The sequence below is a fragment of the Scyliorhinus canicula genome, chromosome 4, assembly GCF_902713615.1.
Source record: "Scyliorhinus canicula chromosome 4, sScyCan1.1, whole genome shotgun sequence".
Classification (NCBI taxonomy): domain Eukaryota; kingdom Metazoa; phylum Chordata; class Chondrichthyes; order Carcharhiniformes; family Scyliorhinidae; genus Scyliorhinus; species Scyliorhinus canicula.
This window is the reverse complement of record NC_052149.1, coordinates 30253810-30277716: the sequence shown is the minus strand read 5'-3', so window position 1 is coordinate 30277716 and position 23907 is coordinate 30253810. Positions and strand designations below refer to the sequence as shown.

General features: G+C 44.2%; 1 protein-coding gene across 3 annotated transcripts; it reads left to right on the top strand.

Moving 5' to 3' along the window:
• Nucleotides 1-43: 43 nt before the first annotated feature.
• med8 (mediator complex subunit 8) lies at nucleotides 44-23501 on the top strand. 3 transcript variants are annotated; one of them, XM_038793970.1, is made up of 7 exons: nucleotides 44-113; nucleotides 3794-3915; nucleotides 7821-7965; nucleotides 14388-14528; nucleotides 17897-17984; nucleotides 20401-20643; nucleotides 22831-23501. In XM_038793970.1, the coding sequence occupies exons 1-7, from the start codon at nucleotides 108-110 to the stop codon at nucleotides 22893-22895; spliced, it is 810 nt and encodes a 269-aa protein (XP_038649898.1). In that variant the 5' UTR covers nucleotides 44-107; the 3' UTR covers nucleotides 22896-23501. The 3 variants fall into 3 exon arrangements, with proteins under 3 accessions (XP_038649898.1, XP_038649899.1, XP_038649897.1); XM_038793969.1 differs by lacking the exon at nucleotides 44-113 and adding an exon at nucleotides 545-589; XM_038793971.1 differs by lacking the exon at nucleotides 3794-3915 and having other exon boundaries at nucleotides 54-113.
• The last annotated feature ends 406 nt before the right edge of the window (nucleotides 23502-23907 follow it).

Here is a 23907-nt window from a genome sequence, read left to right as displayed (position 1 = left end):
TGGCTCCCTGCGCATCTCCCGGCCCCGCCCTCCGGCTCTCTGACCTCCGGTCCCGGTCCACCCGGAACCGGAAGTGAGGGGGAGGAGAGCGGGAGCTCAAGCTGGAGATGCAGGTAAGCAACAGGAGAGGTAATTAATGGAGAGTGATAGGAAAAGAAGAGGGAGAAAGAGAGTCAGGAAGAAAGAGTGAACTGAGACAATAAATAGTGGATAGAGAGCAGAAGAAATAGAGTGGAGAGAGAGTGAAAACAATAGACAGTGGAGAGAGAGAGATGGAAAGCAATAGAGAGTGGAGAGAGAGTGAGCGAAAGCAATAGAGAGCGGAGAGAGAGCAAAAGAAAAGCAATAGCGAGCAGAGAGAGAGCAAAAGAAAAGCAATAGAGAGCGGAGAGAGCAAAAGAAAAGCAATAGAGAGCGGAGAGAGCAAAAGAAAAGCAATAGAGAGCGGACAGAGCAAAAGAAAAGCAATAGAGAGTGGAGAGAGCGGATGAATTAAAGACAGGTGGGGAAAGATGGAAAGGGATTGATTAATGGAGAAGTGGGGGAGAAAAACAGAGAGATGATGTGGCGATGCCGGCGTTGGACTGGGGTGAGCACAGTAAGAACTCTTACAACACCAGGTTAAAGTCTAACATGTTTGTTTCAAACACTAGCTTTCAGAGCACTGCTCCTTCCTCACCTGAGGTAACAGAGCTAACGTTTTGAGTCTGGATGACTATGTCTGAGCTCCATCAGCAAACATGATCTGATCATTATCACATTGCTGCACCCTCTTGCACAAATTGGCAGCTTCATTTTCTACATTGATTGAGGTACATAAGATTGAGGGCGAGATAGGAAGCAGCTGGGCTCCTTAGTAAGGGGGCATAACATTAAAATGAGGGGCAACAGTGCTAACCACTGTGCTACCGCACTGCCCACACCTCTCTTCCACCCCTCCAAAAAGCCTGCTCATCCTATGTGCCTTGTGGACCACCTTGCACTGGATAAGGGTAAGCCTAGCACACAACGAAGATGCATTCACCCTCCTCAGGGCCTCCAACTCCCTACTCAACACTTCCTCCCACTTACCCTTCACTACCCCTATCGGGGCTTCCTCCCAATCCATCAGTTCCTTGTAAATTTCTGACACTTTCCCCTCCCCTGCCCCTGTTCTTGATACCACTTTGTCCTGTAGCCTCTGGGACGGCAGGTGAGGAAAGGACGGTACCTGCCTCCGAACAAAGTCCCTCACCCGTAAATACCAGAACCCATTCCCGACGGGCAGCTCAAATTCCTCCTCCAAGCTCGGAAAGAAGCAATCAATGAACAGATCTCCAAACTTCTCCATCCCCGCCCGATGCCACCCCGAAACTCCCATCCATCATCCCCCCCCCCCCCCCCTTCCTGGAACAAACCGATGATTTCCACAAATCGGTGCCTAAACCGAGATCCCCTCCAGCCCCGGGTGCTGCCGCCACTATCCCCACACCCTCTGGGCCGTCGCCACCATTACCGGGCTTGTGGAGTACCTGACCGGTGAGAACGGCAGAGGCGTCGTCAACAATGCCCCCAAAAGGGGTGGCATGTGGCGCAGTGGCTAGCACTGGGACTGCAGCACTGAGAACCCGGGTTCAAGTCACTGTCCGTGTGGAGTTTGCACATTCTCCCCATGTCTGCGTGGGTTTCACCCCCACAACCCAAAGATGTGCAGGTTAGGTGGATTGGCCAAGCTAAATTGCCTCTTAATTGGAAAAAAAAATAATTGGGGTACTCTAAAAAAATTTTAAAACGATGCCCCAAAAGGGGAACCCTGCAAGAGGTTGCCTCCATCTGCTCCCACACCAACCCCTCCCCCACTACCCACTTCCGAATCATAGCTATTTTCGCCGCCCAATAATGATTCACGAGGTTCGGGAGACCAATTCCCCCCCCACTCCCCCCCGGAACCCGCTCCAGCAGCACCTTCCTTGCCTGCCCAAACTAACCCTGAAATCATCACGCTCACCCTCCTCAAGAAAGCCTTAGAAAGAAAAATCGGGAGATTCTGGAACACAAAGAAGAACCTCGGGAGGACCATCATTGGGCTGCTGCATTTCTGACATTGCAACAGTAACTACTTCACTTCTATTTCCAGCGCCCTGCAGTATATTTTGCTTTTGACATAAAATACCTGTGAGGGTGCTCTGGAAGGCCTTGGGAGAATGAAACGGGGTCTATATAAATGCAAGTCTCTTTCTTCTAAGGGAAAAAAAACTGTCTTTTATGCAGCACCGTTTCACTCCCTCAGGATGCTCCAAAACACTTGTTGCAGTACTTTATGGCAGAAGCAAAAAACTGCAGATGCTGAATATCAGAAACAAAAAAATGAAATGCAGCCCCTATTGCCAAACAGTACCGAAGAGGCCCATCAAGCCTACATCAATAAAACTACACAAAATCTACACTAATGCCACTTTCCAGCACTCAGCCTATAGTCTTGAATGTTCTGACATTTCAAGTGCTCACCCACGTACTTTTTAAAGGTTGTGAGGTTGCCAAGTGTAAATATGTGGGTTGTTAGTAAACATCAGGGAGTTGTCAGGAATGAGGCTCATCAGACACAAATTGATCCATTTCAACATAAAGTTGTTTCCTTGTGAGTGCAAAATTCAACACGTTTCACACTTTCTAAACAAAAACATCTCATCTCATTGATTTTCCAAGATTTGACAGAGGATGTCAAAAATTTTATCATCATTATTAATGGTATAGAGGGGAAACATTTCTCTTCAGTAGTTTATATTCTGTGAAATTTCTAAAATGTTTTATACAATGAGAGTCTGGCAGTGAAGTGAACCTTTATAGCATTATCTTTAGAAACCATATCAGTGAAGTTTGTCTGTGTTTGGGCTACGAACTATGGAAGTATCATCAGCCGTGTTGGACACACTTTAACTGATAGTAAACAACAGCATCTAAAATATATATGGCCATTGGCTGGAATAGAAAACCATTAGATGTATTAGCACAGCGATGTTTCTGGAAGTCAGAATGTTGCATCTGAGCTTTAAGTTTAGATATTCTGGTTGCATTGGTAAATAGATCCACAAGCACCAACACTATGGTGATTCCTGTCCTTCCAGATACTTTGGAGTGGGAAGTATGGAGGCTGTATTTCGGGTATCAACTTTAAAACCAATTTGACAAAAGGATCAGAGTATTGAAGTTGTAGTGGAGCAGATGTTAATAGTTTTACAATTTAAAATAATTCACTGACTCCTAATTGGGTCAGTTTGTAAAGACATTGTGTAACTGACCCATACTGAGCATTTCATATTTCAGGTTTAATTTTGGTTTGGTTCTGTGCTAACCAAGTTGGCAGTTGTCATAATTGAGCTGAGGGAGAGAATGTTAGCCATGGTTCCCAGTTCTTATCGCTGTCAGCAACTTGTATTGGTCATGTATTGACCACTTAGTGCCTCCATAGTCAAAGAGCTTGCCAGCATTTCCTGATCAAACAAGTGAAGCCGGGGTCACTTGCATAAGGCAAGGAGCGCCTCTGTAATCATATCCAAGAATATGTTAACATTGTCAGAAGAGAAAGAGGGAAAGAATTTGGCAAAAAAAAATGTTTAATCTGTGACTTTTCTATTTCTTGAGCAGTCTTTGTTTATTAAGATTTTTCATTGATGAGAGTCCGAATTTATGCTTTGAGCATACTTCCTGCAGATGCCTTGACAGTGATCAGTATAACTGGAGGAAGTTCTGTTCACACTAAATTTTTTTGTAGAAATACTATATCTTATTAAAATTCAATGGTGACTTCCCGTAGCCACAAGAAGAAAAACAATTGGAGGCATCTGTGGACGCCATTATCAGCCGGGTGGCTGACCTGAAAAGCTCTTTGGCAGCTTTCATCCTCAAGTTAGAGAATGAATTCGAACGAATGAACTGGTAAGGTGCCTCGCTTTAAAGAAAATACTTCCTTCTGTTCATACTATGCTGTGCAGTTGGATCACCCATCTCCTTGCAGTTGTCTGTATGTAAGGGTACATGGGAGATGTATTGACTACTGATGTTGGTTGAGTGGGCGGCACAGTGGTTAGCACTGCTGCCTCACAGCTCCAGGGAGCCGGGTTCAAATCCGGCCTCGGGTGACTATCTATGTGGAGTTTGCACTTTCTCCCCGTGTCTGCGTGGGTTTCCTCCCACAGTCCAAAAATCTGCAGGTTAGGTGGATTGGCCGAGCTAAAATTGCTCCTTAGTTTCCGACGGTTAGGTGGGCTAACGGGGATAGTTAGCTGGAGATATGGGCTTAAGTAAGGTGCTCTTTCAAGGACTGGTGTAGACTCAATGGGCTGGTTTAGCTCACTGGGCTAAATTGCTGGCTTTTAAAGCAGACCAGGCAGGCCAGCAGCACGGTTCAATTCCTGTACCAGCCTCCCCGGACAGGCGCCGGAATGTGGCGACTAGGGGCTTTTCACAGTAATTTCATTGAAGCCTACTCGTGACAATAAGCGATTTTCATTTGATTTTTCATTTTTCAAATGGCCTCCTTACAAAAAGAGGGCCGGCACGTTGGCAAAGTGGACAGCATTGCTGCATCACAGCGCCAGGGAACCGGGGTCAATTAAGAAAGTGACGGCTTTCGGTCACTTTGTGGAGTTTGTACGTTCTCCCCATGTCTGTATAGTTTCCTCCGGGTGCTCTGATTTCCTTCCACAATACAAAGATGTGCGCATTAGGTGGATTGTCCATGTTAAATTGCCCCTTAATGTCCAGCGATATGCAGTTTAGGTTATGGGGTTACGGGTGGATGGGGGAGTGTAAATGGGTCGGGTGCTCATTTGAAGGGTCAGTGCAGGCTCAGTGGGCCAAATGGCCTCCTTCTGCACTGTAGGGATTCTGTGACTCTGAATTACTGTTGAAACAAAACTGTGCATATGAGTTTTACACTTGGAACCAGTTATGCTGAGCACATTTAGTATATGGAAGTCATTGGTTGGCAAAAAGAGGATGAATCTCTGCTGGTTTCATGGGTTAACATTTCACAATGGGTTAACATTTTTAAAAAAACAGCGCACACGTGAGTGCACTGCACTAAAATACCAAAGAAGAATTTCAATCCCAGCATGTTACAGCTGGACTCGCACACATCTCGACTCAGGACATCTGTTCACATCTAATAGTGCCAAAACTACTTGCATGCAATGTTTTCTCAATGCACTATATTTCTCATTCAGTGGCATTGCCTCAGTTACTTTCTCAATTTGTCATAAGAATAAAGTCTGGCACATTTGTAATTATTTTCACAAGATATGTACATTCCAAATCTTTCACCTCTCACACCTGAGTTGGACTCCAGCCTCGGGACATGGATGATTATCTCATTGTGTTCCGCCATGTTACAATGTTAACACAATTTCACAAATTGGTGATCCGGTTGAGTTCTGGGGTGGTTTGCGTGAGAAAATTAAATGCCAAACTACAGCTACAGGGGGCCTTGGAGAGTGAGGTTATAGCTTTTTGTTGGGGTACAATAAAAGGTGTTTCCCCAGCTCCTAAACCAAACTATACTACTGTTGTGGCATTTAAGGAACTTTGGAATGTTGGCCTTTATTTTAAATGGAATGGACTATGAAAATATGGATGTCTTGCTAAAACAAGGCACTGCAATATTGTGAAAAGTTTTGGTCCCCTTATCTAAGGAAAGATATGCTGTCATTGGAGGCAGTCCAGAGAAGGTTCACTAGGTTGATCCCAGGTATGGCAGGATTTTCTTATGAGGAGAGGTCGAGTAGGTCGGGTCTGTACTCATTGGAGTTTAGAAGAATGAGAGGCGACCTTATTGAGACATATAGGATTCTCGGGGGCTTGACATGGTAGATGCTGAGAGGTTATTTCCCCTTGTGGGAGAGTCTAGGACCAGAGGGCATAATCTCAGAGTGAGGGGTCACCCATCAAGTCAGAGATGAGGTGGAATTTCTTCTCTCAATAGATAGTGAATCTGCAGAATTCTTTACTGCTGAGGGGCTGCATTTTTAAATATGTTCAAGGCTGAGATAGGTGTTTAATCAGTAAAGGAATCACGGGTTATGGGGGATAAGGCATGAAAGTGAGTTGAAGATTATCAGATCAGATCTGCCATGATCTCATTGAATGGTGGAAGACCCGATGGGCCGAATGGTCTTTTGTCTTCTGGTCTTACTAAAAAGTCACCAAATAAACTGATCTAAAAATTGGATAAAACCCCAAAAGTTTGGTGGTAGGGCCAGGGCACACTGGATTTTCTGGCCTTATTGCTTTTATTACTGGCAACTTGACATCTTGTCTACAACTAGCCAGTTGCACAGGGCCAACAAAATCAATTTGTGTCCACCTTAAGTGAGTCTGGAAGCTAGCTATGTGATGTCCAGTCATGGCCTGCTCCTTCCAGCACCAATTCAAGCTAGTATATTTTTGCTTTAAACCTACATTTTTTGTGATGGCCTACAACTTTATAGTTAGGTCATGGATCAACCTCAATCCCGAAAGCCTGCTGCATTCATTGTCTGCCAACCACTGCTCAGTTCGCAGCATGCTCACCTCTGAGTCAGAAGTGCTGCTCCAGACGGTCAGCACAAAAATCAAAGCTGACACACTGGTGCAGTACTGAGGGGGCGCTGTCTTTTAGATGAGGTGTTAACCAAATCCCCATCCGCCCTCTCAAGCAGATGTAAAAAACCCAATCGCACCATTTTGAAGAAGAGCAGGTGAGTTATCCTCAATGTCCTGGCCTACATTTATCCCTCAATCAACATCACAAATAGTTCATCTGGTCATTAACCCATTGCTGATTGTGGGAGCTTGCTGTCTGAAAATTCGCTGCCATGTTCAACAGTTGCTGCACTTCAACAGTGCTTTATTAGCTGTAACGCACTTTCAGATGTCCAATGTTTGTGAAAGATGCTATGTAAATGCAAGGATTTTATTATTTATGGCCCAGAACTTCCATGGAGTGGCGGCCATGATCTTGTTAAATAGTGGAGCAGGCTCGATGGGCCGGATGGTCTACTCCTGTTTCTTGTTCGTGTATAACTATATATGGCTTCTTTTTTCATATGAACAAATTTAGGGCAGCACGGTAGCATTGTAGTTAGCACAATTGCTTCACAGCTCCAGGGTCCTAGGTTCGATTCCTGGCTTGGGTCACTGTCTGCGGAGTCTGCACGTTCTCCCCGTGTGTGCATGGGTTTCCTCCGGGTGCTTCGGGTTTCCTCCCACAGTCCAAACATGTGCAGGTTAGGTGGATTGACCATGATAAATTGCCCTTAGTGTCCATAAAGGTGAGGTGGGGTTACTGGGATAGGGTGGAGGCGTGGGCTTAAGTAGGGTGCTCTTTCCGAGAGTCGGTGCAGACTCGATGGGCCGAATCTGCACTGTAAATTCTATGGAGAAAAAAATTTGAACTATCGCAGTTGCTTGACCCCCTTCTGAGCCTAGTCAATCAGACAGCCACTTTTTGTACTTCTACAAGAATCTGCATGGATGACCTTTGTCTTTCCATCTCTCTTCATTGTGTTTAGTCCGATAAAGGGGTGGTATAAGTATATTTTACTTCAGAGTACCAAATGAGACCAAGAGAAGTTTTAGTCCATTTGCTGTAGCTTGAGGCTAAGCCTCATAAAGCTTTTCCAAGTATCATCCGTACTGCCTTGATCTTCAACTTCCGGTTTCCAGTTCTGACTAATGGTTTACACAAAAACATTAACCCAAGTTTTCTTTTGGATTTACAGTACTTCCAACATTTTCTGCTTTTATTGCCATCCTGTCCCATCTACTGTAAGGTCTTGCCTAACCTCTGCTGCATTCACTTCCAGGCCTTCCGTATTGGATAACTTCGCCCTGGTATCTGGGCAATTGAACACCCTGAACAAGCTCTTGAAAAATGATAAAACACCACTCCTAAGAAATCAGGTCATCATTCCATTGCTGCTTTCTCCTGACCGTGATGATGAATTAATGGTACGTTATGATTTACTTCAGCCCGCTACATTAAAACAGAAATTACTGGAAATATGCAGCAGCCCAGGCAGCATCTGTGTAGGGAACCAGAGTTAATTTCCTTCCATCAGAACTGAAATGTTAATTCTGCTTCTATCTCCGCTGTGCCTCCAGACCTAAAGAGTATTTCCAGCGTTTTCTGTTTCAATTGCAGATTTTCAGCACCCACAATATTTTTCTCTTGCATTAGAGTGTATTGTATTACTTCACTGAGATCTAGGACTTCTCAAACCTTCACCTTCTCCAGCTCCAAAGTCTAAAACTAACGGTTGCAATTCAATCATATAGGCCTGAGATGAGGCAAAATTTCTTCACTCGAGGGTTGTGGATCTTCTGAGGATTATTGGTACTCAGTCATAGAATCCCTGTACTGCAGAAGGTGGGCATTCAGTCCATTGAGTCTGCTCTGACCCTCCAAAAGAACATCCTGTCCTATCCCCACAACCCCTCCTAATCTTTGGGCATTGAGGGGCAATTTAGCATGACCAATCCACCTAACCTGCACATCTTTGGACTGTGGGAGGAAACCGGTGTCCCTGAAAGAAACCTATGCAGCAAGGGGAGAATGCAAATTCCACACAGTCACCCAAGGCCGGAATTGAACCTGGGCCCCGGTGAGGCAGCGGTGCTAACCACTGTGCCACCATGCTGCCCAGCCAATGAAGATCAATAATTATTTGGCTACTAAAGAATTCAACAGATATGGGCATAGTTCAGGAAGGTGGAGATGTGGTATTGAAGCATAAAAAAATAAGAACAGGAGCCTGCTCTGCCGATCATTGCGATCATGGCTGAATTTTCTACCCGAATGCCATACTCCTGCGCTCTCCCCATACCCTTTGATGCCTTTAGTGCCTAGAAATCTATTTTTCTTAAATACATAGTGACTAGGCATCCACAGCCTTCTGTGGTAGAAAATTCCACAGGTTTGCCACCCTCTGAATGAAGAAAGTTCTCGTCATCTCAGTCCTAAATGACCTACTCCTTATCCTGAGACAGTGCCCCCCCCCCCCCACCCAGAGGAAAAATCACCTCTGCATCCAGTCATCCAGCCCTGTTAGAATTTTACATGTTGGGCAGCACGGTGATGCAGGGGTAGCACTGCTGCCTCACAGCGCAGAGATCCCAGATTAGAACCCGGCTCTGGGTCACTGTCCGTGTGGACTTTGCACGTTCACAGTGTGTTTGCGTGGGTTTCGCCCCACACAACCGATTGTGGTAGGTGGATTGGCCACGCTAAATTGCCCCTTAATTGGAAAAAATGAATTGGGTACTATAAATGGGAAGCACAAGTGGCTAGCACTGTGGCTTCTCAGCACCAGGGTCCCAGGTTCGATTCCCCGCAGGGTAACTGTGCGGAGTCTGCACGTTCTCCGTGTCTGCGTGGGTTTCCTCCCAAAAAGGTTAGATGGGGTTATTGGGTTACGGGGATAGGGTGGAAGTGGGGGCTTACGTGGGTCGGCGCAGACTCGATGGGCCGAATAGCCTCCTTCTGCACTGTATGTTCTAAAAAAAAATTTTTTAATTTACAAACATTTTACATGTTGCAGTGAGATCCCCTCTCATTCTTCTAATCTCCAGCCATAATCATACTAAATGCCAGGGACCACACGGCTCACAATTTTCATGTTCACCTGCCAGATTCAATAGCCTTTCACAAAATATCAACAGAGAATATTTGCAGTGAGTTGAGTGCTCCAGGTGCAGTTGGATTCCCTGTGTGCCCTTGGGTTTACAAGCAGGATGCTTTGATGCTGAGCACCTGTTTTGCAGGAATGGGTTGTGTACTCCATTTCTTTTTTAAAAATAAGCAGCACAGTGGAAAACTATGTGATAATATTCCAGCGAGCCTGATGATGAAGTATAGGACAGGAGCCCATCTTTACATGTTTTTATAGGCTTTTATTTACAGAGACCAAACCACAAGTCAGCCTGTCCCTATTTATCAAATTTTGTGGAGCTGATGGTGTCATGCACCATGTTAGTAATTTTGCCCACTGGTCTGTCCTATTTGCATATTCCCATTTTTAGTTCAAGTAAAAATACCATTTTGGAGATGTAATAATAATATTCTTTATTATTGTCACAAGTAGGCTTATATTAACACTGCAATGAAGTTACTGTGAAAATCCCCTAGTCGCTGCACTCCGGCGCCTGTTCGGGTACATTGAGGGAGAATTCAGAATGTCCAAATCAGCTAACAATCACGTCTTTCAGAACTTGTGGGAGGAAACCGGAGCACCAGGAGGAAACCCCCGCAGACACAGGGAGAACGTGCAGACTCCACACTAATGACCAAGATAAAGAAATCACTAAAATACAGTAATGATGTACAGTTAAATGCAAATTCAGCATTAAAAAATAGTGCTGTATACTACGCTTTTAAACTTGGGAGTTTGAATAATACAATTCGGTTTGAATGCCAATCAAAGGGTCATCATATTCATGTTCCATCACAACACTCTGGTCATATTTATTAGGAGCGGTTGTAGCTAGATAGGGTAGATGGAGGAGTCCAGCAGCGCGGATTCAATTCCCATACCGCCTGAGGTTATTCATGAAGACCCTGTCTTCTCAACCTTGTCCCTTGCCCGAGGTGCGATGATCCTCAGGTTAAACCATCGCCAGTCAGCTCTCCCCCTCCAAGCAACCTATGGTCACCTGGGACCATGGCAACTTTACTGTACCTAGTTAGAGAAACAAGTGAATCCCCGCTTAATGCCCACCACCTGTATTAAAATTAAGTGCACTTAATATATAATTAGCATAACAAATTAGGAGATTGGACAATCAGATGGACTAATGACAAGAGTGAAACTCTCTTTATTTGCATTCATGACAGCAACGATAGCTGATCCAAATTCAAACATGAAAGGGGAGATTTGATTATGCTTGATCTCCAGATGCCTTCAAGACCTGGCTCAGTTTGGTTGTTGGGTCTGGTTGGGGGGACGGATAAGGGAATGTTTGCTGGTGACCACCTGTTGTGCGCAAAGTTCAGAAGTAAACCATTAGTGGGCGGCAGGGTGGCTCACTGCTTAGCACAGCTGCCTCACTGCGCCAGGGACCCAGATTCAGTTCCAGCCTTGGGTGACTGTCTGTGTGGAGTTTGTATTTTCTCCCCGTGGATTTCCTCCGGGTGCTCCGGTTTCCTCCCAGTGTCCAAAATGGTTTGGTGCAGTTATGAGGATAGGGTGGAAGCATGGGCCTGGGTAGGGTGCTCTTTCGGAGGCTCAGTGCAGACTCGGTCTGAATGGCCTCCTTCTACACTGTAAGGATTCTCTGATTCACTGCCTGAGCATGCGGGCAGTGTTGCATTGTAGGTTTTCACATTCAGTCAAGCTGATGATAGCTTCCATAAATGACTGCATTTGATATTTATCTCTTTAGCTTTTAGTCTTGCTCACTAATACAGTCCAGGGCAGATAATTCATTCTGATTGCAGTAAAGTGCTTTTTGTAAATTATAAAGGGCTATATATTGTTTTGAAAGATGGAAATATGAAGTGCCAGGCCAACTTCACGTAGATTAAATTAATTATTTACTGACAACTGTTATGATTTGTAGAGGCAAACAATAAACATTGGGTAATAATTTATAATACATGTAAATATAGCAGCTCCTTAAAATCCACCACTTTCCCCCTCAGTGAGAGGTACTTTGGCACACGTTCCTGTGCTTGAGCAGAACCACAGAAATATTAGTAGTCATTATGAAGAGTTACCTGGTCTCAGTTCTTCCATGTAGATCCCCCTAATGGCATAACTCCTTGTGGTAAGACATGATAATTGCTTGTTATAATATACAACATTTCCTGTTTTAATGTGAGGGCAAATGCTTATTAAGTGGAATCTAAATTCTCCTCCCATGCCTAGAGACGCATGAAGCAAATGGAGCACATGCTTATGGGGGCAGCACCGTGGTTAGCACAGTTGGTTCACAGCTCCAGGGTCACAGGTTCGATTCCCGGACTGGGTCACTGTCTGTGCAGAGTCTGCACGTTCTCCCCGTGTCAGTGTGGGTTTTCTCCGAGTGCTCTGGTTTGCTCCCACAATCCGAACATGTGCAGGTTAGGTGGATTGGCCATGATAAGTTACCGTTGGGTGGAGTTACTGAGTTACGGGGATAGGGTGGAAGTGAGGGCTGAAGTAGGGTGCTCTTTCCAAGAGCCGGTGCAATCTTGATGGGCCAAATGGCCTCCTTCTGCACTGCAAAATCTGTGATTCTATGATGTCTGTTCCCATAGCTAGTTTTTCCTGGAACAGACCACTAGCCTGTTGCCAGAGGCTGTAGCTTGAGGGGATACCACTCCACAGCAAGCATGGCTGACTCTTACCACCTACCAAAAGCATATTCAAAGGAATTACAGGTTGATAATCAACCTGCTTGGCCATGTTATAAATATACCTTCCATGGCCATCAAGTCCGGGAGTGGGACTCAAACCCGGAGCTTCTGACTCAGGCACTGTGCTAGAAGACGTCCTTGTTAATAGCGTTTCAATCCCATTAGAACTGCTGAACACTGAAAGATCCTGTTGCAGAGAAGAACAAAGAACAATACAGCACAGGAACAGGCCCTTCGGCCCTCCAAGCCTGTACCGGTCACAATACCACCCTTGGCCAAAACCCACAGCACTTCTACTGCCGTATCCCTCTATACCCATCCTATCCATATATTTGTCGAGATGCCTTTTGAACACTGTTAATGTATCTGTTTCCACAACCTCCCCTGGCAGCGCGTTCCAGGCACTTGCCCGTCTGTGTAAAATTCTGCCTCGCACATCTCTAAACCTATGCCCTCTGGTGACTGACCCCTCCACCCTGGGAAAGAGTGCCTGCTCATCCATTCTATCCATGCCCCTCATAATCTTTTAGTCCTCTATCAGGTCGCTCCTCAACCTCCATCGTTCTAATGAAAACAGTCCGAGTCTATTCAGCCTCTCCACATAGCTAACACCCTCCAGACCAGGCAACATTCTCAGAAGCCTCCTCTGCACCCTCTCCAAAGCTTCCACATCCTTCTGGTAGTGTGGAGGCTTTGGAGAGGGTGCTGCCTCCCATTGTAATTCCTTTGTGGCACTTTCAATGAATTTAATAAAAGCAATCTTAGCACAGATTTCATAATATTAGATCACAGCATGGAAAAGTCCTATTGTAGGGCTGAGAAAGTTAACTGGCAATCTTGGCTCCATTTCCACATTGAAATCGCCATCTTTCATGGATTATTTGGAACATATCACCAAACTACGACAGAGGTTAGCACTATTGCTTCACAGCGCCAGAGTCTCAGGTTCGATTCCCGGCTTGGGTAACTGTCTGTGCGGAGTCTGCACGTTCTCCCTGTGTCTGCGTGGGTTTCCTCCAGGTGCTCGGTTTCCTCCCACAAGTCCTGAAAGATTGCTGTTAGGTCATTTGGACATTCTGAATTCTCCCTCTGTGTACCCGAACAGGTGCTGGAATATGGCAACTAGGGGCTTTTCACAGTAACTTCATTGCAGTGTTAATGTAAGCCTACTTGTGACAATAAAGATTATTATTACTTTCACACACAACATTGACTTGAACCAAGGCAAGGAAGAGATTTTCAGCTGACAATGTATTACTGGAGTCCTAAAACTATAACTCCATATAGTTAAAAGGCTGTGATGGCTACACCGTTTTATCTTCCCTTCAGAAGAAGTTGACGAATTGTGTACAGTTTAGTTCAATTGCATCAGTCTCCTTTGAATCAAAAAGTCTCAGGTTCAAGCCCAAGTCCAAGATTTGAACATAAAGTGCAAACTGATCATTCATATTGAGGAAGTACTACAGTGTCAGGGATGCTGTGTTCCTGATATGTTATGAAAGGCCCTGATCAACTACTCAGGACAACTTAAAAAATTCCGTGACACTACAGTGAGAATACCATGACAGTAGTCGACGAAGGCCAGGGAGGTTCTGAATTTTTCAACACTAGTCATTCAGCTCTTTGTCATTTGGGACCTGCAGTATGAATATTGGCTGCCGTATTTGCCTACAAAACAACAGTGATCAAACTTTATTCATTTACCGCAAATCGATTTGCAACATCTTGAGGATGAGAAAAGCACTACATAAATGTGCAATCTTTCTTTGTGTTAATTCAGGTTGGAGCAATTGGGAACTCTTTGAAAGATAGACCAAAAGTCCAAAATTAAGCTTCTGAACAAATTACCGTTTGTGGAGGGAAGAGGAGGTTACATTATACAGTTAGCTAGCAGGTTTGCAGTTCACATATCTGGTTGGAGTGAAGTAATTGAATTTTAAAATGAAATTGCACCTTTTACCCAAGGGCACTGGGGGAGATGTCAAAAATTTTACCACGTCTATGATCTTGTTTCTGCATCATTGTCTTCTTTTCATAGAAACTAACAGAGGGTCGAGTTCCTGTTTTCAGTCACGAGGTGGTTCCGGACCATCTCCGGACTAAACCAGATCCAGAGGTAGAAGAACAGGAGAAGCAACTGAGTACAGAGGCAGCACGCCTAGCACCTGATGTAGCTCAGGTATGGCTTATTTTCTGTTTAGAGGCATTGTTATTTGCTTGTAATCATAACAAATCCAAACAGAAGTTGCTAGCTGCAAGCAGGAAATGAGAGCTGACAACCTGAAGAATTCATAGGCTGTTGTGATGATAATCATATCTAATTTTATCAAAGAACCAGCGCTACATGATGAGCACAGAAACACCACTGCAGATAATTTGATACAAATGCAATTTGAAAAGGCCCTCGTCTGTCCCCAAATTGTAAAGGAGAGGAGTTGTTGAATCAGACAGTAAGTGTACTAAGCAGCCAGAAATATTAACGGTTGGAACATTGTTGATCAACTGCAGGTAAATAGAGGAAAGATTCTGACAATTGCAGTGTTTACGTTTTTTTTAAACTAGATTTAAGCTTTGCAGAGTGGGGTCTCTTGCTTTTCCAGATGTACATTAATGGTCTAGACCTTGGTGTACAGGGCACATTTTCAAAGTTTGCAGATTACACCAAACCTGGAAGCATTGAGAAGGGTAGTCTGGAGCTTCAATGGGACATTGGCAAGTTGCTGGAATGGGAGGGCAGGTTGCAGATGTTCAGTGCAGAGAAGTGTGAGGAAGAACAAGAAGAGACGATATATAATAAAGGGAAGAACTCCAAAAACAAGGGGGAGGAAACAGAGTGATCCGGTTGTATAAATCATTGAAGGTGGCAGGACAGGTTGAAAAAGAGCAGTTAATAAAACATTCAGGTTTATTAATAGGGGGCATAGAGTCCAAGAACAAGGAGGTTATGTTGAATTTCTATATGTCACTAGTTCAGCCTCAGCTGGAGTATTGTGTTCAGTTCTGGGCACCGCACTTTAAGAAGGAAGTGAAGTCATTGGAGAGAGTTCAGAAAAGATTCACAAGAACTTCAGTTATGAAGATCGATTGGAGAATTTAGTACTGTTTACCTAGGATTAAAGAAAGTTGAGAGGAGATTTGATAGAGGTATTCAAAATCATTAGGGGACCTGGACAGAGTGCGCCTGTGAAAGGATCAGAGGGCACAGATTTAAAAGTAAAAGAAGCAGAAGTGATAGGAGGAGAAAACTTTTTACTCAACGAATGGTTACGGTTTGGAATGCACTGCCTGAGAGTGTGGAATTAGATTTGTCTATCACAGGGAGAAGGCAAGGAACTGAGACCAGATAAATTGCTCATTCGGAGCTCTAGTGCAGACACGATGCATCTAACAACCACCTTCTGCACCATAACCATTGTGATTGAGTGTATTTAATTTGTTCAGTTAACATTCACCCATTTTCTGCATCTTAAATCGAATCAAGCCTGAAAGGGTGGTGGAATCAAATCCAATAGTGACTTGCAAAAGGGAATTAGATAAGTATACTTGAAAATGAAAGATTTGCAGGGCTATGGAAAAGGAACAAAGGACTGGGGCTAATTAGATTACTCTTTCATCGAACCAGCACAAACAATGGGCTGAATGACCTTCTGTTGCTCTGATTTGACCTCAATAACTACCACAAAGGAAGCAATAAACAACTTTTTCTGCTAAACTAAAACCACTTTCTTCCATCAGTCTTATCCATCTTCTTTTCCACTGCTGAAATCCACCTCAATGTCTTAAATCTGGCGGCACAGTGGTTAGCACTGCTGCCTCACCACTACAGAGACCTGGGTTAGATTCCAGCCACAGGTGAATGTCTGTATTGCGTTTCCATGTTCTCATGTCTGCATGGGTTTCCTTCGGTGGTCCGGTTTCCTCCCACAGTCCGAAGATGTGCAGTATAGGGCGGGGGAGTGGACCGATGTAGGTTGCTCTTTGTAGGGAGGTAGATGCGATGGGCTGAATGGCCTCCTTCTGCACCGTAGGGATTCTATGAATTCTATAATCATTAAAGGCCTGCCTTCTTCATAGAATTTACGGTGCAGAAGGAGGCCATTCGGCCCATCGAGTCTGCACCGGCTCATGGAAAGAGCACCCTACCTAAGCCCACACCTCCACCCTAACTCAGTAACCCCACCTCACCTTTTTGGACACTAAGGGCAATTAATCATGGCCAATCCACCTAACCTGCACATGTTTGGACTGTGGGAGGAAACCGGAGCACCCGGAGAAAACCCACGCGGACACAGGGAGAACGTGCATTCTCCACACAGACAGTGACCCAAGCCGGGAAACGAACCTAGGACCCTGGAGCTGTGAAGCAACTGTGCTACCGTGCTGCCCCAATTTATCTAAACTGGCCCTATCTACCGTAAACTGATGTTTAAACCTGGCCAAAGCATTCACGTTCTCTCTTATAAAAAGTTACATAATTCCAACGTTTCAAGACAATTCAAGATGAACTAGCTCCTTGTGTCACAGCAGGTGCCCCTGTTCAATCTTTGTACTCCACTTGCCTTGATGAGTGCAGTACCTACACCACGTGGACTGCAGCAGTGGCTCATCACAACCTTCTCACAGGTAATTAAGGATAGGCAATAAATGCTGGCTGGAAAAGCTCAAAATCATCCAGGACAAAGCAGCCAGCTTGATTGGCACCCCATCCACAAATATTCACTCCTTCCACCACAGGCGTGCACGGCCATCAGTGTGTACCATCTACAAGATCCACAGACGCACAAAAGATTCATAGAATTTACAGTGCAGAAGGAGGCCATTCGGCCCATCAAGTCTGCACCAGCTCTTGGAAAGAGCTCCCTATCCGACCCCACACCTCCACCCTAACCCCATAACCCAGTAACCCCACCCAACACTAAGGGCAATTTAGCATGGCCAATCCACCTAACCTGCACATCTTTGGACTGTGGGAGGAAACTGGAGCACCCGGAGGAAACCCACACACACATGGGGAGAACGTGCAGACTCCGCACAGACAGTGACCCAAGCCGGGAATCGAACCTGGGATCCTGGAGCTGTGAAGCAATTGTGCTAACCGCGATGCTACCGTGCTGCCCTATGCTACCGTGCTGCCCAATGCCAGCAGTGTACCATCTACAAGATCCACAGACGCATAGTGCCAGCAGTGTGTACCATCTACAAGATATACAGACGCACAGTGCCAGCAGTGTGCCATTTACAAGATCCACAGACGCAGTGCCAGCAGTGTGTACCATCTACAAGATCCACAGACGCACAGTGCCAGCACTGTGTACCATCTACAAGAGCCACAGATTTTACTGATGTTGGGTTCAACGTGTACTTTTCCTCATTGCAAAGCATTCAGATATCATCTTGCAAAGCATTCAGATATCATCGTGCAAACGAGGGACATAAGCTAAAGGCATTCTACCTTGGTTACTACAGTATAGAGTCAACTCAAGACATCTGATGAAAAAGTAATTGTTTCAAATAATTCTCAAAGATGCTTATTTTCTCCCACTACAGAAACACATCCAGGCATTGAACAAAATGTGTGGCAACCTACTTGACAAACTTAACAACGCTCGGGAGGAGCGGGAATCTGAGAGTGGAGGTACACTGCAGCTTGTTTGCTGTCGCCAGGGGAATAACGGGGAAGGAAAAGGCAACTTTGTAATTGTTTCTGTGATTTCATAATAGTGTCTGAAAAATTGTCGGAAATCCTCTTGCGTAGCAAAAATATAGCAAGGGATCTAAATATTAGTGAGTAGAATTATACCTTATTCAAAGTTTCCCCACTGGATTTTAATAATTTAATTTATCTATCAAAATATTAGTAATGAAGCCAGCCAGTATGGTGAAAACATTGAAACTGTGTCAATGGTGACCTACTATATATCCTGGTATCTCTGGAGGAAAACCAGTTACTAGCTGTTGACTAAAATAATGTTCCTAAACTGACCTACAATAGAGATTTATGTTCATGTTATTCAAATATTTAAGAACCTCTGAGGACTTGTCAGTGGAAAACAAGAGGATGCTTCCTCTTGGAAGGGGGGGTGGTGGGAGTCTAGAACTAGGGGACACAGTTTAAGACTGAGATTAGGAGAATTTTTTTCTGAATGTCATTAGCCTGTGTAATTCTTCACCAGAGTGCGGTGGAGGCTTGGTCTTGATTAATAAGGGGATCAGAGGTTATGGGGATGAGAAACATATTAGCCATGATTGAATGGCAGAGCAGACTCGATGGGCCGAATGGCCTAATTCTGCTCCTGACTTGTGGTCTTTAGACTCAGTTGGACAGATTTTTGATGGGGTAGTCTAGGTTTATGAGAGGGACAGACAGGAAAGTGAAGTTGAGACCACAACCAGATCAGTCCCGATCCTATCGGGTAGAGCAGGCTCACAGGGCTGGGTGCAATGCAACACCCTCAACAGAAAAGATGAATGCGACCAGTTCATGAGCCAATAAGGCAATGCAACAAATATACTCACTTGCTAGGTAACTATGACTATCCCACTGTTGACTCAGACAGTACCTATTTGTTAATATGAGATGAACTCATTGTTAACAAACAGTAAAAGGCTTTTAGGTGTTTGTGACTCCAAGTTAGACTGGTAACCAGTGTTCTCTCGAAATTTGTTTTTGGCATATGGCGTGCTAATTTCATATTTTTAACCATTTTGCATATGCATGCTACCTTACATGGAACTACTTCAAATGGCCTGTGTTACACTTTTCACATGGCTGTGTACCTCCATAGTTTAGCGGGAACATTGGTGAAAAAACCCATGTACCATATCTGCAATCAACGTTTTGCACATTTACCTTAGACTATTGGCCTTACTAACTCGCCTGCATTGAATAAAAATTTAATGAAGTAATTTTTTTAAATGGCAAGTTTAATTATTAAAAGGAAATCTGTAAAAGTGTAATAATGAGTCTGGATATGGCAGTTGAATAAAATAAGCCGTTTTAACATCAACTCCAGCAAGAGGCAATAATATATCTGAAAAATGGTGAGCTGGCACTAGAATTTGTGTAATAGCATACTTAATCTTAGAATAAGGATTCTAAAACTCATAGTTCATCCAGAGTGCATAGTCTAACTTTGACAAATCTAACATTGGAAGGCAAGATATCAATATGAAGAAGAGGCACTTTTAGTAAACATTAAAAATATTGTGATCAAGTTCAGCAAACAATGAAGTGTATTTATTGTGTAATGCTGGAGCCTTATACACTAGGAAAATTCAAGTTCATAGAATCCCTGCAGTGCACATGGAGGCCATTTGGCCAATAGTGTCTGCACCGACCTAGGCCCACTCCCCCGTAACCCCATCTAACCTTTGAACACTAATGGGACAATTTAACATGGCCAATCCACCTAACCTGCACAACTTTAGACTGTGGGAGGAAACCAGAGCACTCGGAGGAAACACACACAGGCACGGGGAGAAAGTACAAACTCCACACAGACAGTCACAGGCCAGAATTGGACCCATGTCCCTGGTGCTGTGATGCAGCAGTGCTAACCCAGTTGTGAAACATTGCATTGAACATTCTCTTGCGAAGGAGGGGAATGCGGACCAGTGTTCAATTCCTGATTTCTGACTAGTGATCACTCTGGAAATGCTTGTGCATGGACAGTGGGTGAGGAAAGGCGCAGGCCTGGCTTCGAGAAACCATGAGCAGATTTAACCCACTGATATAAACAATGGCCAGTTGGACCACACAATGGAGAGTAACCACTGTCCGTATTTCCTTACCCCAATATAAGCTCAGACTTCAAAATTAATGGGTTAGGAGAGGATTGGGAGAAAAATTATAATCAATTTACAAATAACTTCAGAAGGTCAATGGAACAGTAATTGACATTTTTATTAGAGGACCATTTCTATTAATGCTATAGAGTCAAGATTAAAATGTCTTGTCATCTAAAAGCAACAATACCGTTTAAAAACAAAAATAATTCAGTGTAAAGAAACCTAATGGCAATAAGAACCTTCCCTTTTTTCTTTCCCTCTAGCTTTGCGACAGAATAAGCAGACCTTTAACCCAGCAGATACTAATGCTTTATTAGCAGCAATTGGATTTGGGAAAGGATTGTCCAAACCAATCAGACCGCCCCAAGGTGGACCAGTCTCATCGGGTCAGTCTGTACCAGTTCCTGGTCTACAGGGGGGTCCAAGCATGGCACAGGTGTCAATTCAAAGTGGGACTAACCCACAGGGAATGCAAGGTCAGGTTCCACCACAACAAGGTCAGCCAGGTAAGTGGAAGACCTACTGTATCGATATTCTATTTTATAGCCGCACAATTCACAATTGTCATTTCTGTATATGTAGCCATGGTAATGCATATAAAAATTTGGCTTTTGAGACATGCGTAAGTTGCTGGAGAGAAGTCCAATTTCAGTTTAACACACCTGACTGCGTATTTGGCTGATACTTCCCACGTTTTCTTCTGTCAGTCATTTTTACGGGATGTAGGCATCACTGGTTAGGCCAGAATCCATTGCCCATTCCTAATTGCCCTTCAGAAGGTGGTGATGAGTTGCCTTCTTGAACCGCTACAGTCCTCGAGATGTAGGTACACCCACTGGGCTGTTAGAGAGGGTGTTCCAGGATGTTGCTCTGGCAACAATGAAGAAAAAGCGATATATTTCCAAGTCAGGGTGGTGAGTGACTTGGAGGGGAACTTCCAGGTGGTGGGGTTCCCAGGTATCTGCTACTCTTGTCCTAGATGGTAGTGGTCGTGGATTTGGAAGGTGCTGTCCAAGGAATCTTGGTGAGTTACTGCGTCTAGCACATGATGCAGTTCTGCAGGTTTTAACAGTAACTTTAACATTGATTTCAGAGAAAGTTTTTTTGAAAACATCTTTGTAAAGTCTTACTCGTTGAGCACTGAATAAACAACAACAAATGTCCCTTTAATGCCTTTTTGTAGGTATTGTATTGTAGGCAGGCTGGTAGTACTTGGAGTCAAAAGAGTGTGTGTCCAGTTCAGGTCTTGCTCCAGAAACTGGAGTAGTTGATTGCAGAGCACGAGAGATTGCTGGGTTTTCAGAGTTCATCTTTTGCATGAGATATTAAATCAATACCCACTTCCCAGCACTAATAAAGACTAACTGATTGTATACCTTATTAGGAGGGATCATGCAGTGTGAAAATTAGCTATTGGGTATATTCCAAGGGTTAGGAAATTTAAAAATTAATCCTTCACAGGAAAGAATGGAAATGGAGTGAAAAATGTTCACACTTGTGGGGCTAAATTTTATGGGCAAGACCTTCCCTTCGATAAAAAGTCAGGGGAGCCTGCCAAACAGAACAATAGCTGATGTACTTCATTATATAAATGGTTAATCCCTTTGCTTGGTGGTAATGGTAGAGTGGGGGATATGCCAGGCCATGAGGTTACAGATCGTGGTTGTGTATAATTCTGCTGCTGCTGATGGTCCACAACCTCGTGACTGCCCAGTCTGGAGTAGCTAGATTGGTTTGCAATTTAGCACAGTGGTAGTGCCACACAACAATTTGGAGAGTATCCTCAATTTGAAGATGGATCTTTGTCTCCATAAGGACTGTGCGGTAATCACTCTTACTGATACGGTCACTGGCATCTGTGACAGGCAGATTGTTGAGGATGATGTAGAGTATGTTTTTCCCTCTTGCTGGTTCTCTCACCACCTAGCATCTACGTCCTTTAGGATCTGGTCAGCTTGGTCTGTACTGTTGTTACAATGCTACTGCTGCGTTTGGTAAAATTCCAGTGGTGGCAACAAGCATGGGCAAGCCACTTGTTGGATTTTACATGCCTCTTTGCCAGCAGGGGGCTGTAAAATCCAGCCTATGGGATAAGATATTAAGCAAAACAGTGAAGCAAATAAAGTGGATTTGAGGAATATAGTGACAAGGCAATTGGTGTGTTTAGTAGTTGGAATGGGATTGTTAATGCTTCTATTCTCACGGCATAGAATTCAGTTTGCACGGTGGCACATTAGTTAGCACTGCTGCCTCACAGCACCAGGGGCCCAGATTCAATTCTGGCCTTTCGTGACTGTGTGTGGAGTTTGCACATTGTCCTGGGTGCTCCGGTTTCCTCCCACAGTTCAAAGATGTGCAGGTTAGATGGATTGACTCTGTTAAATTGCCCCTTAGTGTCCAGGGATGTGCAAGGTTGGGTTACAGGTTGGGAAGAGGACCTGGGTGGAGTGCTCTTTCAGAGGGTCAGTGCAGACTCGATGGACTGAATGGCCACCTTCTGCACTGTAGGGATTCCAGGATTCAGTCTGGGATTCTTGTTGTCATTGTTAGAGAGGACATGTAAATGTATTTGAGGGAAGAACAAGTAAATAAATATAAAGGCTTTTGATTACAGAAGATGCTGGATTTAGATCCTTGATTTCCAATGACTATGGATTATGACTGTACTTAAATTTCATTTTCTGTTTTTGTAGGAAAGATGCCAAGTACCATAAAAACCAACATCAAGTCTGCATCAATGCACCCGTATCAGAGATGAACCACTTCAGTAGAGTACGGGTCTGGAGAATAACCAGATCACATGCAATGAGAGTTACTCCACCAAGGAAAGAAAAAAGGATGTGGTCATCAATTGACTTTTATTGTAATGCCTGGAACAGCCCGTGGTGAAAATTTACTTTGTTGGCAAATTCAGAAGACCCTAATGAGCTCACACGTGTTAAATTACCAAAATAATTATAACACTGCACTTGGTGACTCATGATTTTGCACACAACATTATATTTTTCTGATGCTACTGAAACTTCCAGGTTCTTACAAGGGGCATAACGGTGATCATTAAAAACCTGGTTCCAGGGCGGCAGGGTGATTTGCACTGCTGCTTCACCGCATCGAGGCCCAGGTTCGATCCCGTGTGGAGTTTGCACATTTGTAGGTCTCACCCCCAAAAATATTCAGGGTAGGTTGATTGGCTATGCTAAACTCCCCTTAATTGGAAATGTTTTAAAAATCTTTCCAGTAGTGTCCTGGAGAAACTGTAATTAATGAATCATTTCTGTTAGGGGGAGTTGTCAGCTTTTACATGTTTTGCCAGGAAAAAGTTACTAAAACATGGGAATTCAAAATAAAGCTCTAATGTCACGGAGTGTGAACTCAGTTATTGTCAACCCTGCTCGTGGCATCAAGGAGCCATAACAAACTGGAAGTCTAGGGAGGGGGTGGGGAAACTCTCCAATGGTTGGCATCATCCCAAGCACAAAGTGTGACTGTTGTGGTTTTTGGAGGCCAATCGTTCTCAGTTGCATGAGATTACGGCAGAGTTTCTCATGGTAGAGGTCCTTTTAAATCATAGAATCCCTATAGTACAGAAAGAGGCCATTAGGCCCATAGAGTCTGCACCATCCTGTTGCAAGACCACCCGACCTAGGCCTATAACCCCAAAGGGCAATTTGGCATATCCAATCCACCGAACCTCACATCTTTGTGTTGGTGCCTAACCACCTTCCCTCCATAAAGGTCAGACTTGGGGATACGGCAGCAAGGCGGCACAG

Excerpts from the sequence above, each read along its gene's own strand:
- med8 (XM_038793969.1), top strand. The coding sequence starts at position 560 with ATGATGTGGCGATGCCGGCGTTGGACTGGG. Across the intron at positions 590-3,793 it reads GATGCCGGCGTTGGACTGGG|CCACAAGAAGAAAAACAATT; the intron begins GTGAGCACAGTA and ends GACTTCCCGTAG. Across the intron at positions 3,916-7,820 it reads GAATTCGAACGAATGAACTG|GCCTTCCGTATTGGATAACT; the intron begins GTAAGGTGCCTC and ends ATTCACTTCCAG.